Source organism: Bubalus bubalis, chromosome 5, assembly GCF_019923935.1.
Source record: "Bubalus bubalis isolate 160015118507 breed Murrah chromosome 5, NDDB_SH_1, whole genome shotgun sequence".
NCBI lineage: Eukaryota > Metazoa > Chordata > Mammalia > Artiodactyla > Bovidae > Bubalus > Bubalus bubalis.
This window is the reverse complement of record NC_059161.1, coordinates 14,787,347-14,805,339: the sequence shown is the minus strand read 5'-3', so window position 1 is coordinate 14,805,339 and position 17,993 is coordinate 14,787,347. Positions and strand designations below refer to the sequence as shown.

Genomic DNA, 17,993 nt, shown 5'->3' with positions numbered 1-17,993 from the left:
CCTGTAGATTAACTCACTTTGCTAATTTAAGGGGGAAAAATTCTATTAGCTTCTTTTGCCCATAGCTCACTGTTAACCCAAGTTGTTTATTTTTCGCTGAAATTGTATTGTGTCCAGAGAGAACACATTTTCAGTAAATCTGGTATTTTATTTCATGTGATGGGATTTGAAGATAAATCACTACATGATAACTGAGTTGATTATGAAAGGTACTATATATAATTTAAGTGCTTTCCACCAAAATGTAACACTGTGGTGTCTCAAGAGTAATCTGTATACAAACAACCTCAGTTTTGAAAATCTGTAGTTTAACTCAGATTTGTTTGGTGATTATCTCTTCTGAAGAGTATAACATTCTTTCATTTTACTGTTAATTTTTAAAAATTGAAGTATAATTGGAGTATAGTTGATTTACAATGTCATGTTAGTTTCTGGTATACAGCATAATGATTCAGATACATATATATGCATATTCTTTACATTGTGGTTTATTGAAGGGTATTGAATATAGTTCCCTATGCTATACAGTAGGGCCTTGTTATTTGTGTATTTTGTATGTAGTAACTTGTGCATTTCACTTTTACTTTGAAGTTGACCATTTTGAGGGAAATTTTGGAATCTGAATATAGTCTCAGTATCCATAGGAAATTGGTTCCAGGACCCCTGAGGATAGCAGAATTCTCCATGCTCAAATCCCTTGTATAAAATGGCATAGTATTTGTATATAACTTACACATATTTTCCTATATACGTTGAATCATCTCTAGATTAGTTGTAATACCTAATACAATGTAAATGCTCTGTAAATAGGTGCCAGTGCACAGCAAATTCATCTTTTGCTATTTGGAACATTATAGAACTTTTTTCCCCCAAATACTTTTGATCTATAGTTGATGGAAACTGTACATGTGAAAACTTACAGATATGGAAGGCCAGCTTCACAGAATGCCAGAATCAACTCCAAGAACTTTGTCTAAAACTAAGTCTCATTATGGCTTTTTACACCAGAGAGATAAATTAGGAGCCTGTAGATGTAAATGTGTACTCTCTTTAAATTTCTTAATTATTATTAGATTGATTTTCCAAAAACATTTTTGTGTTGTATACTCATTCCTACGTATTTTTTCCTTCTTAATTTTCTGTTACCAGCTAACAAAGCAGTGGATTTTACAACAGTGAAATTCCTGCTTCAGGATTCTGAAAGTTTGCTACATGCTTTCAGTACAAGGTCAAATTATGATGGTATTCTTCCACAGGCCTTTGCTCAAATAAACAAACTACTCCAAACATTTGCAGAGGTAAGATACCTTTAGAATGCCATTTAGAGTAATCATATATGTTATAAGAATGTATTTATCAGACAACAGTAGGTAAGAAATTAACTTACTCTAACATACTAAAAGCATTAAGTAAATATTAAGTGAATTGAATGGGGACTAAACAATCCTTCTTACAAGTTATAAAATACTCACACTCCTGTGGAGGCAGTGTCACAGCAGTTGTTGGGATTTCATATTGTTTCATTTATGAATAGAAGAGAACCATGCTTTGTTGCCTGACTGCTCATTTTTCAGTGCTCCTGACCAGTGGATCACAGCCTGCATCGAAATACTTCAAAAATTTTTTTAAGCATGCAGATGCCATGCCCCTTACTGAGTAAAATTTCTGTCAGTGGTGCCCAGAAGTGTTTTTGTTCTTGATTCATATTTTATTAATCAGGAAATTAATATTGACATAATCCAATTATCTAACCTACAGACTGTATTCAAACTTTGCCAGCTGAACACCTACCAATTTTTTAACAGGTCTCCTCATGTGATTCTTATGCAGTCTGCCTACCACTGATGCCTTTTTGCCCCTTTAAAATAACTATGTGAGTTTTGTCCTTAGTAATACTGTATTTCTAGAGTCTTCTGATTTCAAATCTATAAAATTCAGGTCATTTTATATGCCTGAAACAGTTCAAAAAACTCAGCATCACAATTACATTGTTAAATATCAGTGATACTTTCATCTAATGTATATATATGTGTGTGTGTGTGTATGTGTGTGTCGTATTTTTTCCTTTGAGCTATTGAATTGGCCAGGTTTTCCTCTGTGGTTTTTTTTCTGGTAACATAGGCCCCGGTACCTATGAAGTAATGAAAGGATTAGATGATACTAAACTTAGTCATAGTTACTGAGGAAAGAATTTAACTTGCTTAAGACTAAAAGAAGCATCTTTTTGATAAACTAACAGGAAATATATGTTATTTCTTGAGGAAAGAATTGATTTAAGGGGTGAATAATCTTTTGGTTTAAGATGACCAAAACATTGGTACTTATTCTTTTAAATGGCAAGTGTGACTTATAGAATCTTCAGTAGGGAAGAATGGACCTGGGAATTTAGGAGTTGCAGCTTGAATATTTTAATTGAATTGTGTAGGGAAGAGCACATTATCCTTTCTCTCACAGAACTGAGCCCTAAAACCCTATCTTTAGTGAAACAACCATTGTGAACAAGATGGAAAGTTTAGGATACTTAGAGTCTTAGCAGCCTTTGAATTAAAATTATTGAGAATAAAAAAATTAGGAATGATTGAGTTAAAAATGATACCAAGATTCTTTTATCAGTTGGAAACCTAGCCATGGGAGTTTTCTCCCATGAAAAGTTTGATATTAAAATCTAGTGGTGTTTGTCGCATAATTGTATGCCTGTTATATGTTGCCCACTTGTAAACATATTGGCCTGTTATTTAGTAAGTTATTTATTCTTGGATCCTGATTTTCTAGCTGTCACATTAGCAAGAGATTCAAGAAGACAAAGGACAAAAAATCTAGTATTCTCTTTAGTGCTTTTCCCTCAACATTAAGCATTAGTCTGATTGTTTGAAACAACTTGTGTTTTTTCCACAATTAGAGCTTTCAAGTATTGCTTTATTTTCGTGTTTGAAACAATTCATTGTCTAAGTCAGCCAAGAACATTGTGATTTAGCTTGGGCTTTTAAAATGCACTTTCAATAGCAGTTATTTTGTAGAGTACATGTGGTTTATGACCTGAATACTTAGTTATGTGTCACTAACTTGAACAATGAAAAGAAAGAGATTACCTCCAGGAATAGAATATCTAAGTATAGTAACTGTAAAAAAAAAAAAAAAAAAAAAAATCCCCCTTATCTTAATTTACCAAGTGTAGAAAATCAGAAAAAGAGGAATATTCATTATTCATTTGATTCTGAGAAACCAAAATGGAAAGTTAAGTAATGTCATTTTCCAGATTTTATATAAATGGGGTAGAGGGAAGGATATATATTTTTTCCCTTATGAACCTTTTAACATCATAAAAAAAAAAAGACTTGCCCTTCCAGAATGATAGACTATTTAAAATAAGTCTTTTTAATAAACTTTAGACTTACGTTCCTCAGACTTCCCATCCTGACTAGTTGTGTTTTTAATTTCTGGTTATTTAAACTCTCAAAGCCTTAATCCCTTCTTTTATAAGAAAGAGTATAATAATCTCTGCCTTAGAACTGTCATGAGAATTAAATTAATACTTGTAGAGCCTAGGAAATGGTAACCCACTCCAGTGTTCTTGCCTGGAGAATCCCAGGGACGGGGTAACCCTGGTGGGCTGCTGTCTATGTGGTTGCACAAAGTCAGACACTACTGAAGCGACTTAGCAGAGCAGAGAGCACATAGTAAGTGCTATGTAAGTGTTTGATAAAGCAGCCTATTTGTATGTTGCATACACTTCTGTTTGAAAGCTGAGAAAAAGCATTATGTGATGATTAAACACATTTATCTCAAAACAAAATTCATATTTCTGTTCATGTGTATTTATTAAGTTCATAATTAATGTAAACAGGCAGTTTTCTTCCTTCCTGAAAAGAAATAAAAGGGTAATATTTACCTTTATGAGCTGGAGAGAGAATATAACCACATTCATATATACTTATTCATATATACTTCATTCACTTATACTAAAGGTCAGATTCTGTTCATGTCTCTTACCAGCTGTGTGACCTTGCATAACTTATTTATCCTTTCTTTGCCTCAATAAAATGTAGATAATCATAGTATCTCCTTCACAGAGTAGTTGTGAGGATTAAATGAGTTACATAGATATAAAGTTCTTAGAAAATTCCTATACATAAGAAGTGCTCAGTAACTATCAACAGTTGTTACCCACAGTTTTGGAAATTTCCTTTTTTTTTAAATTTGATAAGCATGAAGCTAATGTTTAAAATCATACTTTTATCAACAAAGGAAACCTAGTGAAATGGAGTGATTTTATTTAAGTTCACAAAGATGTTATAGACGAGCCAAGTCAACAAACTCAATAAACTCATAGTTAAAAACTTTTTTTTGCATTCTATCATATGTATTTTTCACCTAAGTTAATATTTTCACCCAGGGTGATTTTTTTAAAGAAAATATCACTTGAATCAATGGTATTGCTTTTTCACACTGTTTAGAAATATGCTCAGATCTGTTCTTAAATATTTTTAATTGATCATGCTATTTACTATACCATGTCCTTCCATCAACTACCAAACTTCTTAAAAGAGCAGTATATAACCATTGTTCCCATTTCTTTGCTCACTTATTTCTTAATCCCTTACAAGTAGAATTCTACTTCTATACTCTGTAATAAATACATTGGAAATACTGTTTCATATAAATGAAAAAGAAAAAAAATTTTAGCTCTGATTCTATTCTGGTAATATTCTGTACATAATCAAGGACAAAGAATAAATAGCACTTCCAAGAAAGGCAGAACATTTGTAATCTACAACTGGCATTCTTTCTCTCTCACTTACTAGTGAAGGACTTGCTGCATATTATGTAATTCTTATTTCCCCAGGGCAAGGCAAAACTTAAGCAAAATTCTTCAAAAAATACACCGGGTAAAAGCCAGGAAGATAATTCTCTGACGAAATCTGATAACCAAGAAATCACCATTTTCTCCAGTTCTTATCCTCCCCAACCCAGCAGGCATCAAGAAATCTGGTCTGTCCTAGAGAATGTTTGGATTACACTGTATCAAAACAGGTACTAAATTAACAAGAATTTTTGAGTTTCAGGGTTTTCCATTATTGCTAGTGTTCATTAAATAGTGTTTGGGTTGTGAAATTTTTTTTTTTTTTAACTACAAAGTGTCTTAGTTTTTTTAAAATTCTGTTTGTTTATTCACTTTTGGTTGTGCTGGGTCTTTGTTGTTACTTGGGCTTTTCTGCAGTTGCGACGAGCAGGGCTTACTCTAGTTGCGATGGACAGGCTTCTCATTGCTTCTTTTTTTGCAGAGCACAGGATGTGGGGTACATGGGCTTCCATAGTTGTGGCTCCCAGGCTCTGGAGCACAGGCTCAATAGTTGTGGTGCATGGGCTTAGTTGCTCCACGGCATGTGGGATTCTCCTGGATCAAGGATGGAACCTGTGTCTCCTGCATTGGGAAGTGGGTTCTTTACTACTGAGCCACCAGGGAAGCCCTGGTTTGTGCCTTTAGCAATATAGTTTGTACTAGATTATCTTATGAGGGCCTTTTGTCAAATTATACCTTGGAGGTAGTGCTGCTTAAATAGGGGCTCAGAATTATCTGGAGAGGGTAAAAAATATATATGGTTAGGTTCTCTTGTTAGAAATTCTAATTCAGTAGCACATGGCTTCCATGGTGGCTCAGCTGGTAAAGAATCCACCTGCAGTGTGTGAGACCTGGATTCAGTCCCTGGGTTGGAAAGATGCCCTGGAGAAGGGACAGTTACCCACTCCAGTATTCTGGCCTAGAGAATTCCATGGACAGGGGGAGTCTGGCAGGCTATAGTCCATGAGTCACAAAGAGTCAGACAAGTCTAAGCAACTTTCACTTCACTTGAGGACTGAAGCTGAACTAGTGCTTCTGTCTAGTGATTCAGATGTGGAACTTTGATGAGAATCATTGCCAGATATGTCAGATCGTTTGCCAACATGTCAAAACCAATGACTAGTCACCAGGAGTGGCTAAAAAAATTAGCAGGATCCGAAGGCTTCTAAGAAATAAGATGCAAAATAATGTAAAGAAAACATCGGTCTGGATTAGGAAGAATTCATGTAAAAATTTTTTTATAGATAAATACTTAAGTTGAGTAATACTTTTGTTACTTTCATACACATATTCTTGTCTTAGTAAAATGAAAAGATAGAGACCATTTGTGAGTAGGTCTTTAAATAGGTTGCTGGAGTAACTTAAAAAATAATCGACAACAACTGATTTTAAAGTAGGCCAACACTCCCTTCCATAATTTTCCTCAAGCCCATAGTCTTTATATAACTAATATGTTGATCATAATGTATGCCTTGAAATATGATTTTGGTTTGAGAGCCTGTTTTTTTATTTTGGATTAAGAGCCTCTATCCATTCTAGTTGTTTACAAGAGCAGTAAAGTGGTCTTAGCACTCCATTTAAACATCTGTTCTCATTCAATTATAGATTTAGGACTGATTTTTAGTCCTTGACTATAATTAAAAGTTTTTTCAAACAAATTATAGTCTTTTATACTAAAGAAATAACTATATCTGACATGTGAGGTAAAGAAAACAATATTTAAAATTTTGTAATCTCATATAAAGCAAAGATTTTGTTTGTCCAGTCTTAATGTATTTTTAATGTTGTGGCTTATCGTATATTCTTGTTAGCAGAATGTTGTTTATACCAGACAGAGATAATCACTTTGAAACTGAAATAGTTTAAAACAATAGTTCAGTTCAGTTGAGTCATTCAGTCATGTCTGACTCTTCGCGACCCCATGGACTACAGCACACAAGGCTTCCCTGTCCATCACCAACTCCCAAAGCCTGCTCAGACTCATGTCTATCAAGTCAGTGATGCCATCTAACCATCTCATTCTCTGTCGTCCCCTTCTCCTCCTGCCTTCAATCTTTCCCAGCATCAGGGTCATTTCCAATGAGTTAGTTTTTGCATCAGGTGGCCAAAATGCTGGAGTTTCAGCTTCAGGATTTGTCTTTCCAATGGATATGCAAGACTGATTTTCTTTAGGATTAACTGGGTGGATCTCCTTGCAGTCCAAGGGACTCTCAAAAGAGTCTTCTCTAACACCACAGTTCAAAAGCATCATTTCTTTGGTGCTCAGCTTTTTTTATGGTCCAACTCACACATCCATACAGAACTATTGAAAAAACCATAGCCTTAACTAGATGGACCCTTGAGGGCAAAGTAATGTCTCTGCTTTTTAATATGCTGTCTAGATTGGTCATAGCCTTTCTTCCAAGGAGCAAGCGTCTTTTAATTTCATGGCTGCAGTCACCATCTGCAGTGATTTTGGAGCCCCAATAAAATAAAAGTCTGTCACTGTTTCCATTGTTTCCCTATTTGCCGTGAAGTGATGGTACTGGATGCAATGATCTTAGTTTTTTGAATGTTGAGCTTTAAGCCAACTTTTTCATTCTCCTCTTTCACTTTCATCAAGAGGCTTTTTAGTTCCTCTTCACTTTCTGCCATAAGGGTGGTGTCATCTGCATATCTGAGGTTATTGATATTTCTCCCAGCAATCTTGATTCCAGCTTGTGCTTCATTCAGCCCAGCATTTTGCTTGATATACTCTGCAATTAGCAGGGTGACAATATGCATCCTTGATGTATACCTTTCCCAATTTGGAACCAGTCTATTGTTCCATGTCCAGTTCTAACTGTTGCTTCTTGACCTGCATACAGATTTCTCAGGAGGCAGGTCAGGTGGTCTGGTATTCCCATCTCTTTCAGAATTTTCCATAGTTTGTTGTGATCTACACAGTCAAAGGCTTTGGTATAGTCAATAAAGCAGAAGTAGATGTTTTTCTGGAATTCTCTTGCTTTTTCGATGATCTAGCAGATGCTAGCAATTTGATCTCTGGTTCCTCTGCCTTTTTTAAATCTAGCTTGAACGTCTGGAGGTTTTCAGTTCACATATTGTTGAAGCCTGGCTTGGGGAATTTTGAGCATTACTTTTCTTGAGTGTGAGATGAGTACAACTGTGCAGTAGTTTGAACATTCTTTGGCATTGCCTTTCTTTGGGATTGGAATGAAAACTGACCTTTCCCAGTCCCATGGCCACTGCTGAGTTTCCCAAATTTGCTGGCATATTGAGTGCGCACTTTCACAGCATCATCTTTTAGGATTTGAAATAGTTCAGATGGAATTCCATCACCTCCACTAGCTTTGTTTGTCGTGATGCTTCCTAAGGTCCACTTGACTTGTGCTCCAGGATATCTGGCTCTAGGTTAATGATCACACCATCGTGTTTATGTGTGTCATCAAGATCTTTTTTGTATAGTTCTGTGTATTCTTGCCACCTCGTCTTAATATCTCCTGCTTCTGTTAGGTCCATACCATTTCTGTCCTTTATTGTGCCCATCTTTGCATGAAATGTTCCCTTGGTGTCACTAATTTTCTTGAAGCGATCTCTAGTCTTTTCCATTCTATTGTTTTCCTCTATCTCTCTACATTGATCACTGAGGAAAGCTTCCTTTTCTCTCTGTGCTATTATTTGGAACTCTGTATTCAAATAGGTATATCTTTCCTTTTCTCTTTTGCCTTTCACTAAGCGAAAGAATATTAAAGCAAAAACAATATTTAAGGGGGCGGTCCTAAGATGGCGGAGGAATAGGACAGGGAGACCACTTTCTCCCCCACAAATTCATCAAAAGAAGATTTGAACACTGAGTAAATTCCACAAAACAACTTCTGAATGCTGGCAGAGGACATCAGGCACCCAGAAAAGCAGCCCATTGTCTTCGAAAGGAGGTAAGAAAAAATATAAAAGATAAAAAGAGAGACAAAAGAGGTAGGGACGGAGATCCGTCCCGGGAATGGAGTCTTAAAAAACAGAGAAGTTTCCAAACACCAGGAAACATTCTCACTGGAGAATCTGTGGCGAGCCTTGGAACCTCAGAGGGCAACATAACTGGGAGGAAAAATAAATAAATAAATAATTCAAACCCACAGATTACGTGCCCAACGGTAACCCCCAGTGGAGAAGCCCCACAGAGGCCCTCATCCACCACTAGCAAGTCGGGGCTGGGCAGGGAGGCGGGGGCTGCATTGCTTAGAGTAAGGACCAGGCCTGAATGCCCTGAGGGCAGTCTGAGGGAACTAACTTGAGATAGCAAAGCAGACTGTGGGATAGCTATCCTGGGAAAAGCCCTAACCTAAGACACCGCCAGGCCTGCTCACAGAACAAAGAACTGAGCAGAGCTAGCTGGCTGTGGACCTGCCCATCCCTCACCGGAGACAGGCAGGCAAGAGCAGCCAGAGCCAGAAGGGGGCAATCGCGGCCCCAGAGAGGCATCATCTACCAAACTGCAAGCAGGCTTTGTTGCTAACCAAGACTTCTTGGGATTCGGAACAATCGACATCTGCCGGGAGGGTCGCAGCCAGAGATCAGCTCCCCAGAAGAGAGACACAGCACACCTGAGAAGGTGCGCCGGTTATACACCCAGAAAACTGAGTGGCAGGGATGGGGGTGGTGATAAGTCGCAGCGACCACATTCGCCAAGCACCTAGTCACCTGAGCTGCTCGGACATGGAAAGGGCACAAAATGCAAGCCCAACTGAGTCTGCGCCTTTGTGGAGTACCTGAGTACCTGAACCTGAGTGCTTAGACCTGGGAAGTGCATACAACCCAGGGCTGGCCTCAGACAGTTCCCAGCAGAGCAACCTAGAGCCTAAGCAGTGTAGACAGGGAAAGCACACATGCCGTGAGTGGGGCAAACCCAGTGTGGCTGAGACACTGCAAGCACATGCCAGTGTTATTTGTTTGCAGCGTTCCTCCCTCCCCACAGCACGACTGAACAAGTGAGCCTTAAAAAATGTCTACCGCTGCCCCCTTTGTGTCAGGGTGGAAATTAGACAGTGAAGAGGCCAGCAAACAGAAGAAGCTAAAACAGAGGGAACCGCCTTGGAAATGACAGGTACAATAGATTAAAACCCTGTAGTTAGCACCGACTACATAGGAAGGGGCCCATAGATCTTGAGAAGTATAAGCCCAGTCAAGGAACTATCTGAAAGTGAACTGACCCCACACTGTCCACAACAACACCAGAGAAAGTCCTAGATATATTTTGACTATTAAAAAAATTTTTTTTTTAATTTTCATTTTTATAACCTACTATTACTTTGTAAAAAAAAAGAAAACAACAACCCTATTTTTAAAAGCAAACTTCATATATATATTTTATAATTTTTGTGACTTTGTTTTTTCTTTAATATTGTATTTTTGAGAATCCAACCTCTACTCTAGATTTTTAATCTTTGCTTTTTGGTATTTGTTATCAATTTTGTACCTTTAAGAACCCAATCTTCAGTATCCATTTTTACTTGCGAGCGAGATTACTGGCTTGACTGCTCTCTCCCACTTTGGACTCTCCTTTTTCTCCACCAAGTCGCCTCTGTCTCCTCCCTCCCGCTTCTCTTCTCTACCCAAGTCTGTGAATCTCGTTGTGTGTTCTGGACTGTGGAGAACACTTAGGGAACTGATTACTGGCTGGATCTGTCTCTCTCCTTTTGATTCCCCACCCCTCTTTATCCTCCTGGCCACCTCTGTCTCCTTCCTCCCTCTTCTCTTCTCTGTATAACTGCGTGAACATCTCTGAGCGGTCCAGACTGTGGAAAGCACATAGGGAAGTGATTACTGACTAGCTTGCTCCCTCCTCTTTTGATTCCCCCTCTTCTCCTCCTAGTCACCTCTATTTCCCTTCTCCCACTTCTCTTCTCCACGTAACTCTGTGAACCTCTCTGGGTGTCCCTCACTGTAGAGAAGCTTTTCATCTTTAACCTAGATGTTTTATCATTGGTGCTGTATAGGTGGAGAAGTCTTGAGGCTATTGTAAGAATAAGACTGAAAACCAGAGGCAGGAGGCTTAAGTCTAAATCCTGAGAACACCAGAGAACTCCTGACTCCAGGGAACATTAATTGATTGGAGCTCAACAAACGCCTCCATACCTACACTGAAACCAAGCACCACCCAAGGGCCAACAAGTTCCAGAACAAGACATACCATGCAAATTCTCCAGCAACACAGGAACATAGCCCTGAGCTTCAATATTCAAGCTTCCCAAAGTCACACCAAACCCACTGACATCTCATAACGCATTACTGGACACTTCATTGCACTCCAGAGAGAAGAAATCCAGCTCCACCCACCAGAACACTGACACAAACTTCCCTAACCAGGAAACCTTGACAAGCTACCCATCCAACCCCACCCACAGCGAGGAAACTCCACAATAAAGAGAATTCCACAAACTGCCAGAATACGGAAAGGCCACCCCAAACACAGCAATATAAACAAGATGAAAAGGCAGAGAAATACCCAGCAGGTAAAGGAACAGGATAAATGCCCACCAAACCAAACAAAAGAGGAAGAGATAGGGAATCTACCTGATAAAGAATTCCGAATAATTATAGTGAAAATGATCCAAAATCTTGGAAACAAAATGGAGTTACAGATAAATAGCCTGAGACAAGGATTGAGAAGATGCAAGAAAGGTTTAACAAGGGCCTAGAAGAAATAAAAAAGAGTCAATATATAAGGAATAATGCAATAAATGAGATCAAAAACACTCTGAAGGGAACCAACAGTAGAATAAGAGGCAGAAGATAGGATAAGTGAGGTAGAAGATAGAGTGGTAGAAATAAATGAAACAGGAAAAAAATGAATTAAAAGAAATGACAATCTTAGAGACCTCTGGGACGATGTTAAATGCTCCAACATTCGAATCATAGGAGTCCCAGAAGAAGAAGACAAAAAGAAAGACCATGAGAAAATACTTAAGGAGATAATAGTTGAAAACTTCCCTAAAATGGGGAAGGAAATAATCACCGAAGTCCAAGAAACCCAGAGAGTCCCAAACAGGATAAACCCAAGGCGAAACACCCCAAGACGCATATTAATCAAATTAACAAAGATCAAACACAGAGAACAAATATTAATAGCAGCAAGGGAAAAACAACAAATAACACACAAGGGGATTCCCATAAGTATAACAGCTGATGTTTTAATAGAAACTGTTCAGGCCAGGAGGGAATGGCAGGACGTACTTAAAGTGATGAGAGAAAATAACCTACAGCCCAGATTACTGTACCCAGCAAGGATCTCATTCAAATATGAAAGAGAAATCAAAAGCGTTACAGATAAGCAAAAGCTGAGAGAATTCAGCACCACCAAACCAGCTCTCCAACAAATGCTAAAGGATCTTCTCTAGACAGGAAGCACAGAAAGGGTGTATAAACTCGAACCCAAAACAATAAAGTAAATGGCAACGGGATCATACTTATCAATAATTACCTTAAATGTAAATGGGTTGAATGCCCCAACCAAAAGACAAAGACTGGCTGAATGGATACAAAAACAAGACCCCTATATATGTTGTCTACAAGAGACTCACCTTGAAACAAGGGACACATACAGACTGAAAGTGAAGGGCCGGAAAAAAATATCCCATGCAAATAGGGACCAAAAGAAAGCAGGAGTAGCAATACTCATATCAGATAAAATAGACTTTAAAACAAAGGCTGTGAAAAGAGACAAAGATGGACACTACGAAAGGATCAATCCAAGAAGATATAACAATCATAAATATATATGCACCCAACAAGGAGCACCACAATATGTAAGACAAATGCTAACAAGTATGAGAGGGGAAATTAACAATTACACAGTAATAGTGGGAGACTTTAATACCCCACTCACACCTATGGATAGATCAACTAAACAGAAAATTAACAAGGAAACACAAACCTTAAATGATACAGTAGACCAGTTAGACCTAATTGATATCTATAGGACATTTCACCCCAAAACGATGAATTTCACTTTTTTCTCAAGCGCACATGAAACCTTCTCTAGAATAGATCACATCCTGGGCCATAAATCTAGCCTTGGTAAATTCAAAAAAACTGAAATCATTCCAAGCATCTTTTCTGACCCCAATACAGTAAGATCAGATCTCAATTACAGGAGAAAAACTATTAAAAATTCCAACATATGGAGGCTGAACAACACGCTGCTGAAGAACCAACAAATCACAGAAGAAATAAAAAAAGAAATCAAAATATGCATAGAAACGAATGAAAATGAAAACAACCCAAAACCTGGGGGACACTGTAAAAGTACTGCTAAGGGGAAGGTTCATAGCGATACAGGCATACCTCAAGAAACAAGAAAAAAGTCAAATAAATAACCTAACTCTACACCTAAAGCAACTAGAAAAGGAAGAAATGAAGAACCCCATGGTTAGTAGAAGGAAAGAAATCTTAAAAATTAGGGCAGAAATAAATGCAAAAGAAACAAAAGAGACCATAGCAAAAATCAACAAAGCCAAAAGCTGGTTCTTTGAGAAGATAAATAAAATTGTCAAACCATTAGCCAGACTCATCAAGAAACAAAGAAAAATCAAATCAGTAAAATTAGAAATGAAAATGGAGAGATCACAACAGACAACACAGAAATACAAAGGATCATAAGAGATTATTATCAGCAACTATATGCCAATAAAATGGACAACTTGGAAGAAATGGACAAACTCTTAGAAAAGCACAACTTAAAAAAAAAAAAAAAGAAAAGAAAAGCACAACTTTCCAAAACTGAACCAGGAAGAAATAGAGAATCTTAACAGACCCATCACAAGCACGGAAATTGAAACTGTAATCAGAAATCTTCCAGCAAACAAAAGCCCAGGTCCAGACGGCTTCACAGCTGAATTCTACCAAAAATTTAGAGAAGAGCTAACACCTATCCTACTCAAACTCTTCCAGAAAATTGCAGAGGAAAGTAAACTTCCAGGCTCATTCTATGAGGCCACCATCACCCTAATACCAAAACCTGACAAAGATACCACAAAAAAAGAAAATTACAGGCCAATATCATTGATGAACATAGATGCAAAAATTCTTAACAAAATTCTAGCAAACAGAATCCAACAACACATTAAAAAGATCATACACCATGACCAAGTGGGCTTTATCCCAGGGATGCAAGAATTCTTCAATATTGGCAAATCAATCAATGTAATATACCACATTAACAAATTGAAAAATAAAAACCTTATGATTATCTCAACAGATGCAGAGAAAACCTTTGACAAAATTCAACATCCATTTATGATAAAAACCCTCAAGAAAGCAAGAATAGAAGGAACATACCTCAACATAATAAAAGCTATATATGACAAACCCACAGCAAACACTATCCTCAATGGTGAAAAATTGAAAGCATTTCCCCTAAAGTCAGGAACAAGACAAGGGTGCCCACTGTCACCACTACTATTCAACATAGTTTTGGAAGTTTTGGCCACAGCAATCAGAGCAGAAAAAGAAATAAAAGGAATCCAAGTTGGAAAAGAAGAAGTAAAACTCTCACTGTTTGCAGATGACATGATCCTCTACATAGAAAACCCTAAAGACTCTACCAGAAAATTACTAGAGCTAATCAATGAATATAGTAAAGTTGCAGGATATAAAATCAACACCCAGAAATCCCTTGCATTCCTATACACTAATAATGAGAAAATAGAAGAGAAATTAAGGAAACAATTCCATTCACCATTGCAACAAAAAGAATAAAATACTTAGGAGTATATCTACCTAAAGAAACTAAAGACCTATATGTAGAAAACTATAAAACACTGGTGAAAGAAATCAAAGAGGACACTAATAGATGGAGAAATATACCATGTTCATGGATTGGAAGAATCAATATAGTGAAAATGAGTATACTACCCAAAGCAATCTATAGATTCAGTGCAATCCCTATCAAGCTACCAATGGTATTTTTCACAGAGCTAGAACAAATAATTTCACAATTTGTATGGAAATACGGAAAACCTCGAATAGCCAAAGCAATCTTGATAAAGAAGAGTGGAACTGGAGGAATCAACCTGCCTGACTTCAGGCTCTACTACAAAGCCACAGTCATCAAGACAGTATGATACTGGCACAAAGACAGAAATATAGATCAATGGAACAAAATAGACAGCCCAGAGATAAATCCACGCACCTATGGACACCTTATCTTTGACAAAGGAGGCAAGAATATACAATGGAGAAAAAACAATCTCTTCAACAAGTGGTGCTGGGAAAACTGGTCAACCACTTGTAAAAGAATGAAACTAGAACACTTTCTAACACCATACACAAAAATAAACTCAAAATGGATTAAAGATCTCAACATAAGACCAGAAACTATAAAACTCCTAGAGGAGAACATAGGCAAAACACTCCCTGACATAAATCACAGCAGGATTCTCTATGACCCACCTCCCAGAATATTGGAAATAAAAGCAAAAATAAACAAATGGGATCTAATTAAAATTAAAGGCTTCTGCACAATAAAGGAAACTATAAGCAAGGTGAAAAGACAGCCTTCAGAATGGGAGAGAATAATAGCAAATGAAGCAACTGACAAACAACTAATCTCAAAAATATACAAGCAACTCCTGCAGCTCAATTCCAGAAAAATAAATGACCCAATCAAAAAATGGGCCAAAGAACTGAACAGACATTTCTCCAAAGAAGACATACAAATGGCTAACAAACACATGAAAAGATGCTCAACATCACTCATTATCAGAGAAATGCAAATCAAAACCACTATGAGGTACCATTTCACGCCCGTCAGAATGGCTGCTATCCAAAAGTCTACAAGCAATAAATGCTGGAGAGGGTGTGGAGAAAGGGAACCTTCATACACTGTTGGTGGGAATGTAAACTAGTACAGCCACTTTGGAGAACAGTGTGGAGATTCCTTAAAAAACTGGAAGTAGAACTGCCATATGACCCAGCAATCCCACTGCTGGGCATACACACTGAGGAAACCAGAATTGAAGAGACACGTATACCCCAATGTTCATCGCAGCACTGTTTATAATAGCCAGGACATGGAAGACACCTAGATGTCCATCAGCAGATGAATGGATAAGAAAGCAGTGGTACATATACACAATGGAGTATTACTTAACCGTTAAAAAAAATACATTTGAATCAGTTCTAATGAGGTGAATGAAACTGGAGCCTATTATACAGAGTGAAGTAAGCCAGGAAGAAAAACCCCAATATAGTATAATAGCGCATATATATGGAATTTAGAACGATAATAACAATAATTCTCCAAGCCAGGCTTCAGCAGTATGTGAACCGTGAACTTCCGGATGTTCAAGCCGGTTTTAGAAAAGGCAGAGGAACCAGAGATCAAATTGCCAACATCCGCTGGATCATCGAAAAAACAAGAGAGTTCCAGAAAAACATCTATTTCTGCTTTATTGACTATACCAAAGGCTTTGACTGTGTGGATCAAAATAAACTCTGGGAAATACTGAAAGACATGGGAATACCAGACCACCTGACCTGCCTCTTGAGAAACCTGTATGCAGGTCAGGAAGCAACAGTTAGAACTGGACATGGAACAACAGGCTGGTTCCAAATAGGAAAAGGAGTACCTCAAGGCTGTATATTGTCACCCTGCTTATTTAACTTATATGCGGAGTACATCATGAGAAACACTGGGTTGGAGGAAGCACAAGCTGGAATCAAGATTACCAGGAGAAATATCGATAACCTCAGATATGCAGATGACACCACCCTTATGGCAGAAAGTGAAGAGGAACTAAAAAGCCTGTTGATGAAAGTGAAAGAGGAGAGTGAAAAAGTTGGCCTAAAGCTCAACATTCAGAAAATGAAGATCATGGCATCTGGTCCCATCACTTCATGGTAAATAGATGGGGAAACAGTGGAAACAGTGTCAAGACTTTTTTTGGGGGGGGGGGGGGGCTCCCAAATCACTGCAGATGGTGACTGAAGCCATGAAATTAAAAGACGCTTACTCCTTGGAAGGAAAGTTATGACCTACCTAGATAGCATATTCAAAAGCAGAGACATTACTTTGCCAACAAAGTTTCATCTAGTCAAGGCTATGGTTTTTCCAGTGGTCATGTATGGATGTGAGAGTTGGACTGTGAAGAAAGCTGAGCACCGAAGAAGTGATGCTTTTGAACTGTGGTGTTGGAGAAGACTCTTGAGAGTCCCTTGGACTGCAAGGAGGTCCAACCAGTCCATTCTGAAGGAGATGAGCCCTGGGTGTTCTTTGGAAGGAATGATGCCAAAGCTGAAACTCCAGTCCTTTGGCCACCTTATGCAAAGAGTTGACTCATTGGAAAAGACTCTGATGCTGGAAGGGATTGGGGGCAGGAGGAAAGGGGGACGACAGAGGATGAGATGGCTGGATGATATCACTGACTCGATAGATGTGAGTTTAAGTGAACTCCAGGAGTTGGTGATGGACAGGGAGGCCTGGCATGCCGTGATTCATGGGGTCGCAAAGAGTCGGACATGACTGAGCGACTGAACTGAACGATAACCCTGTATGCGAGACAGCAAAAGAGAGACAGATGTATAGAACAGTCTTCTGGACTCTGTGGGAGAGGGTGAGGGTGGGATGATTTGGGAGAATGGCATTGAAACATGTATATTATCATATATGAAACATCACCAGTCCAGGTTTGATGCATGATACAGGTTGCTCAGGCTGGTGCGCTGGGATGACCCAGAGGGATGGGATGGGGAGGGAGGTAGGAGGGGTGTTCAGGGTGGGGAACACATGTACACCCATGGCGGATTCATGTCAGTGTATGGCAAAACCAATACAATATTGTAAAGTAAAAAAATAAAAAGAAAAAAACACAATATTTAAGATATTTTAATCTTTCTTTTATTTAGAAAATATTTGAATACTTTATGTGGTTTAGAAGTGACCTGTAATATACATACGTTTGTGTTGGATATTACAGAGCTCTTGTTAATTTCTGGATAATACGCTTTATATTATAGCCCTTCAGTAAGTGAAAAATACTTATAATTACTTTATCATTGTATAGTTTTTAAACTACTTCATTGTTTGCTGTATCTGATTGTATACCAGAGTCACTGTAGAACCAGTTCTCAACATATTCATGTTTGAGCCTTTCACATAGAGATGTTTATTTGAAAATCT

General features: G+C 38.0%; 1 protein-coding gene across 16 annotated transcripts in view; it reads left to right on the top strand.

Moving 5' to 3' along the window:
* The window catches only part of SWT1 (SWT1 RNA endoribonuclease homolog), a 112,655-nt gene that overhangs the window by 52,677 nt on the left and 41,985 nt on the right, over nt 1-17,993 (top strand). For 12 of the 16 annotated variants that reach the window (XM_044942723.2, XM_006060521.4, XM_006060519.4 and 9 more), the window contains 2 exons: nt 1,150-1,298; nt 4,844-5,031. In XM_044942723.2, the coding sequence (XP_044798658.2) occupies nt 1,150-1,298; nt 4,844-5,031 (337 nt within the window). Of the gene's footprint in view, nt 1-1,149; nt 1,299-4,843; nt 5,032-8,555; nt 8,614-17,993 lie in introns of those variants that run through there. The other 4 variants (XR_003109374.3, XR_003109372.3, XR_003109373.3 and 1 more) reach the window with 2 other exon arrangements.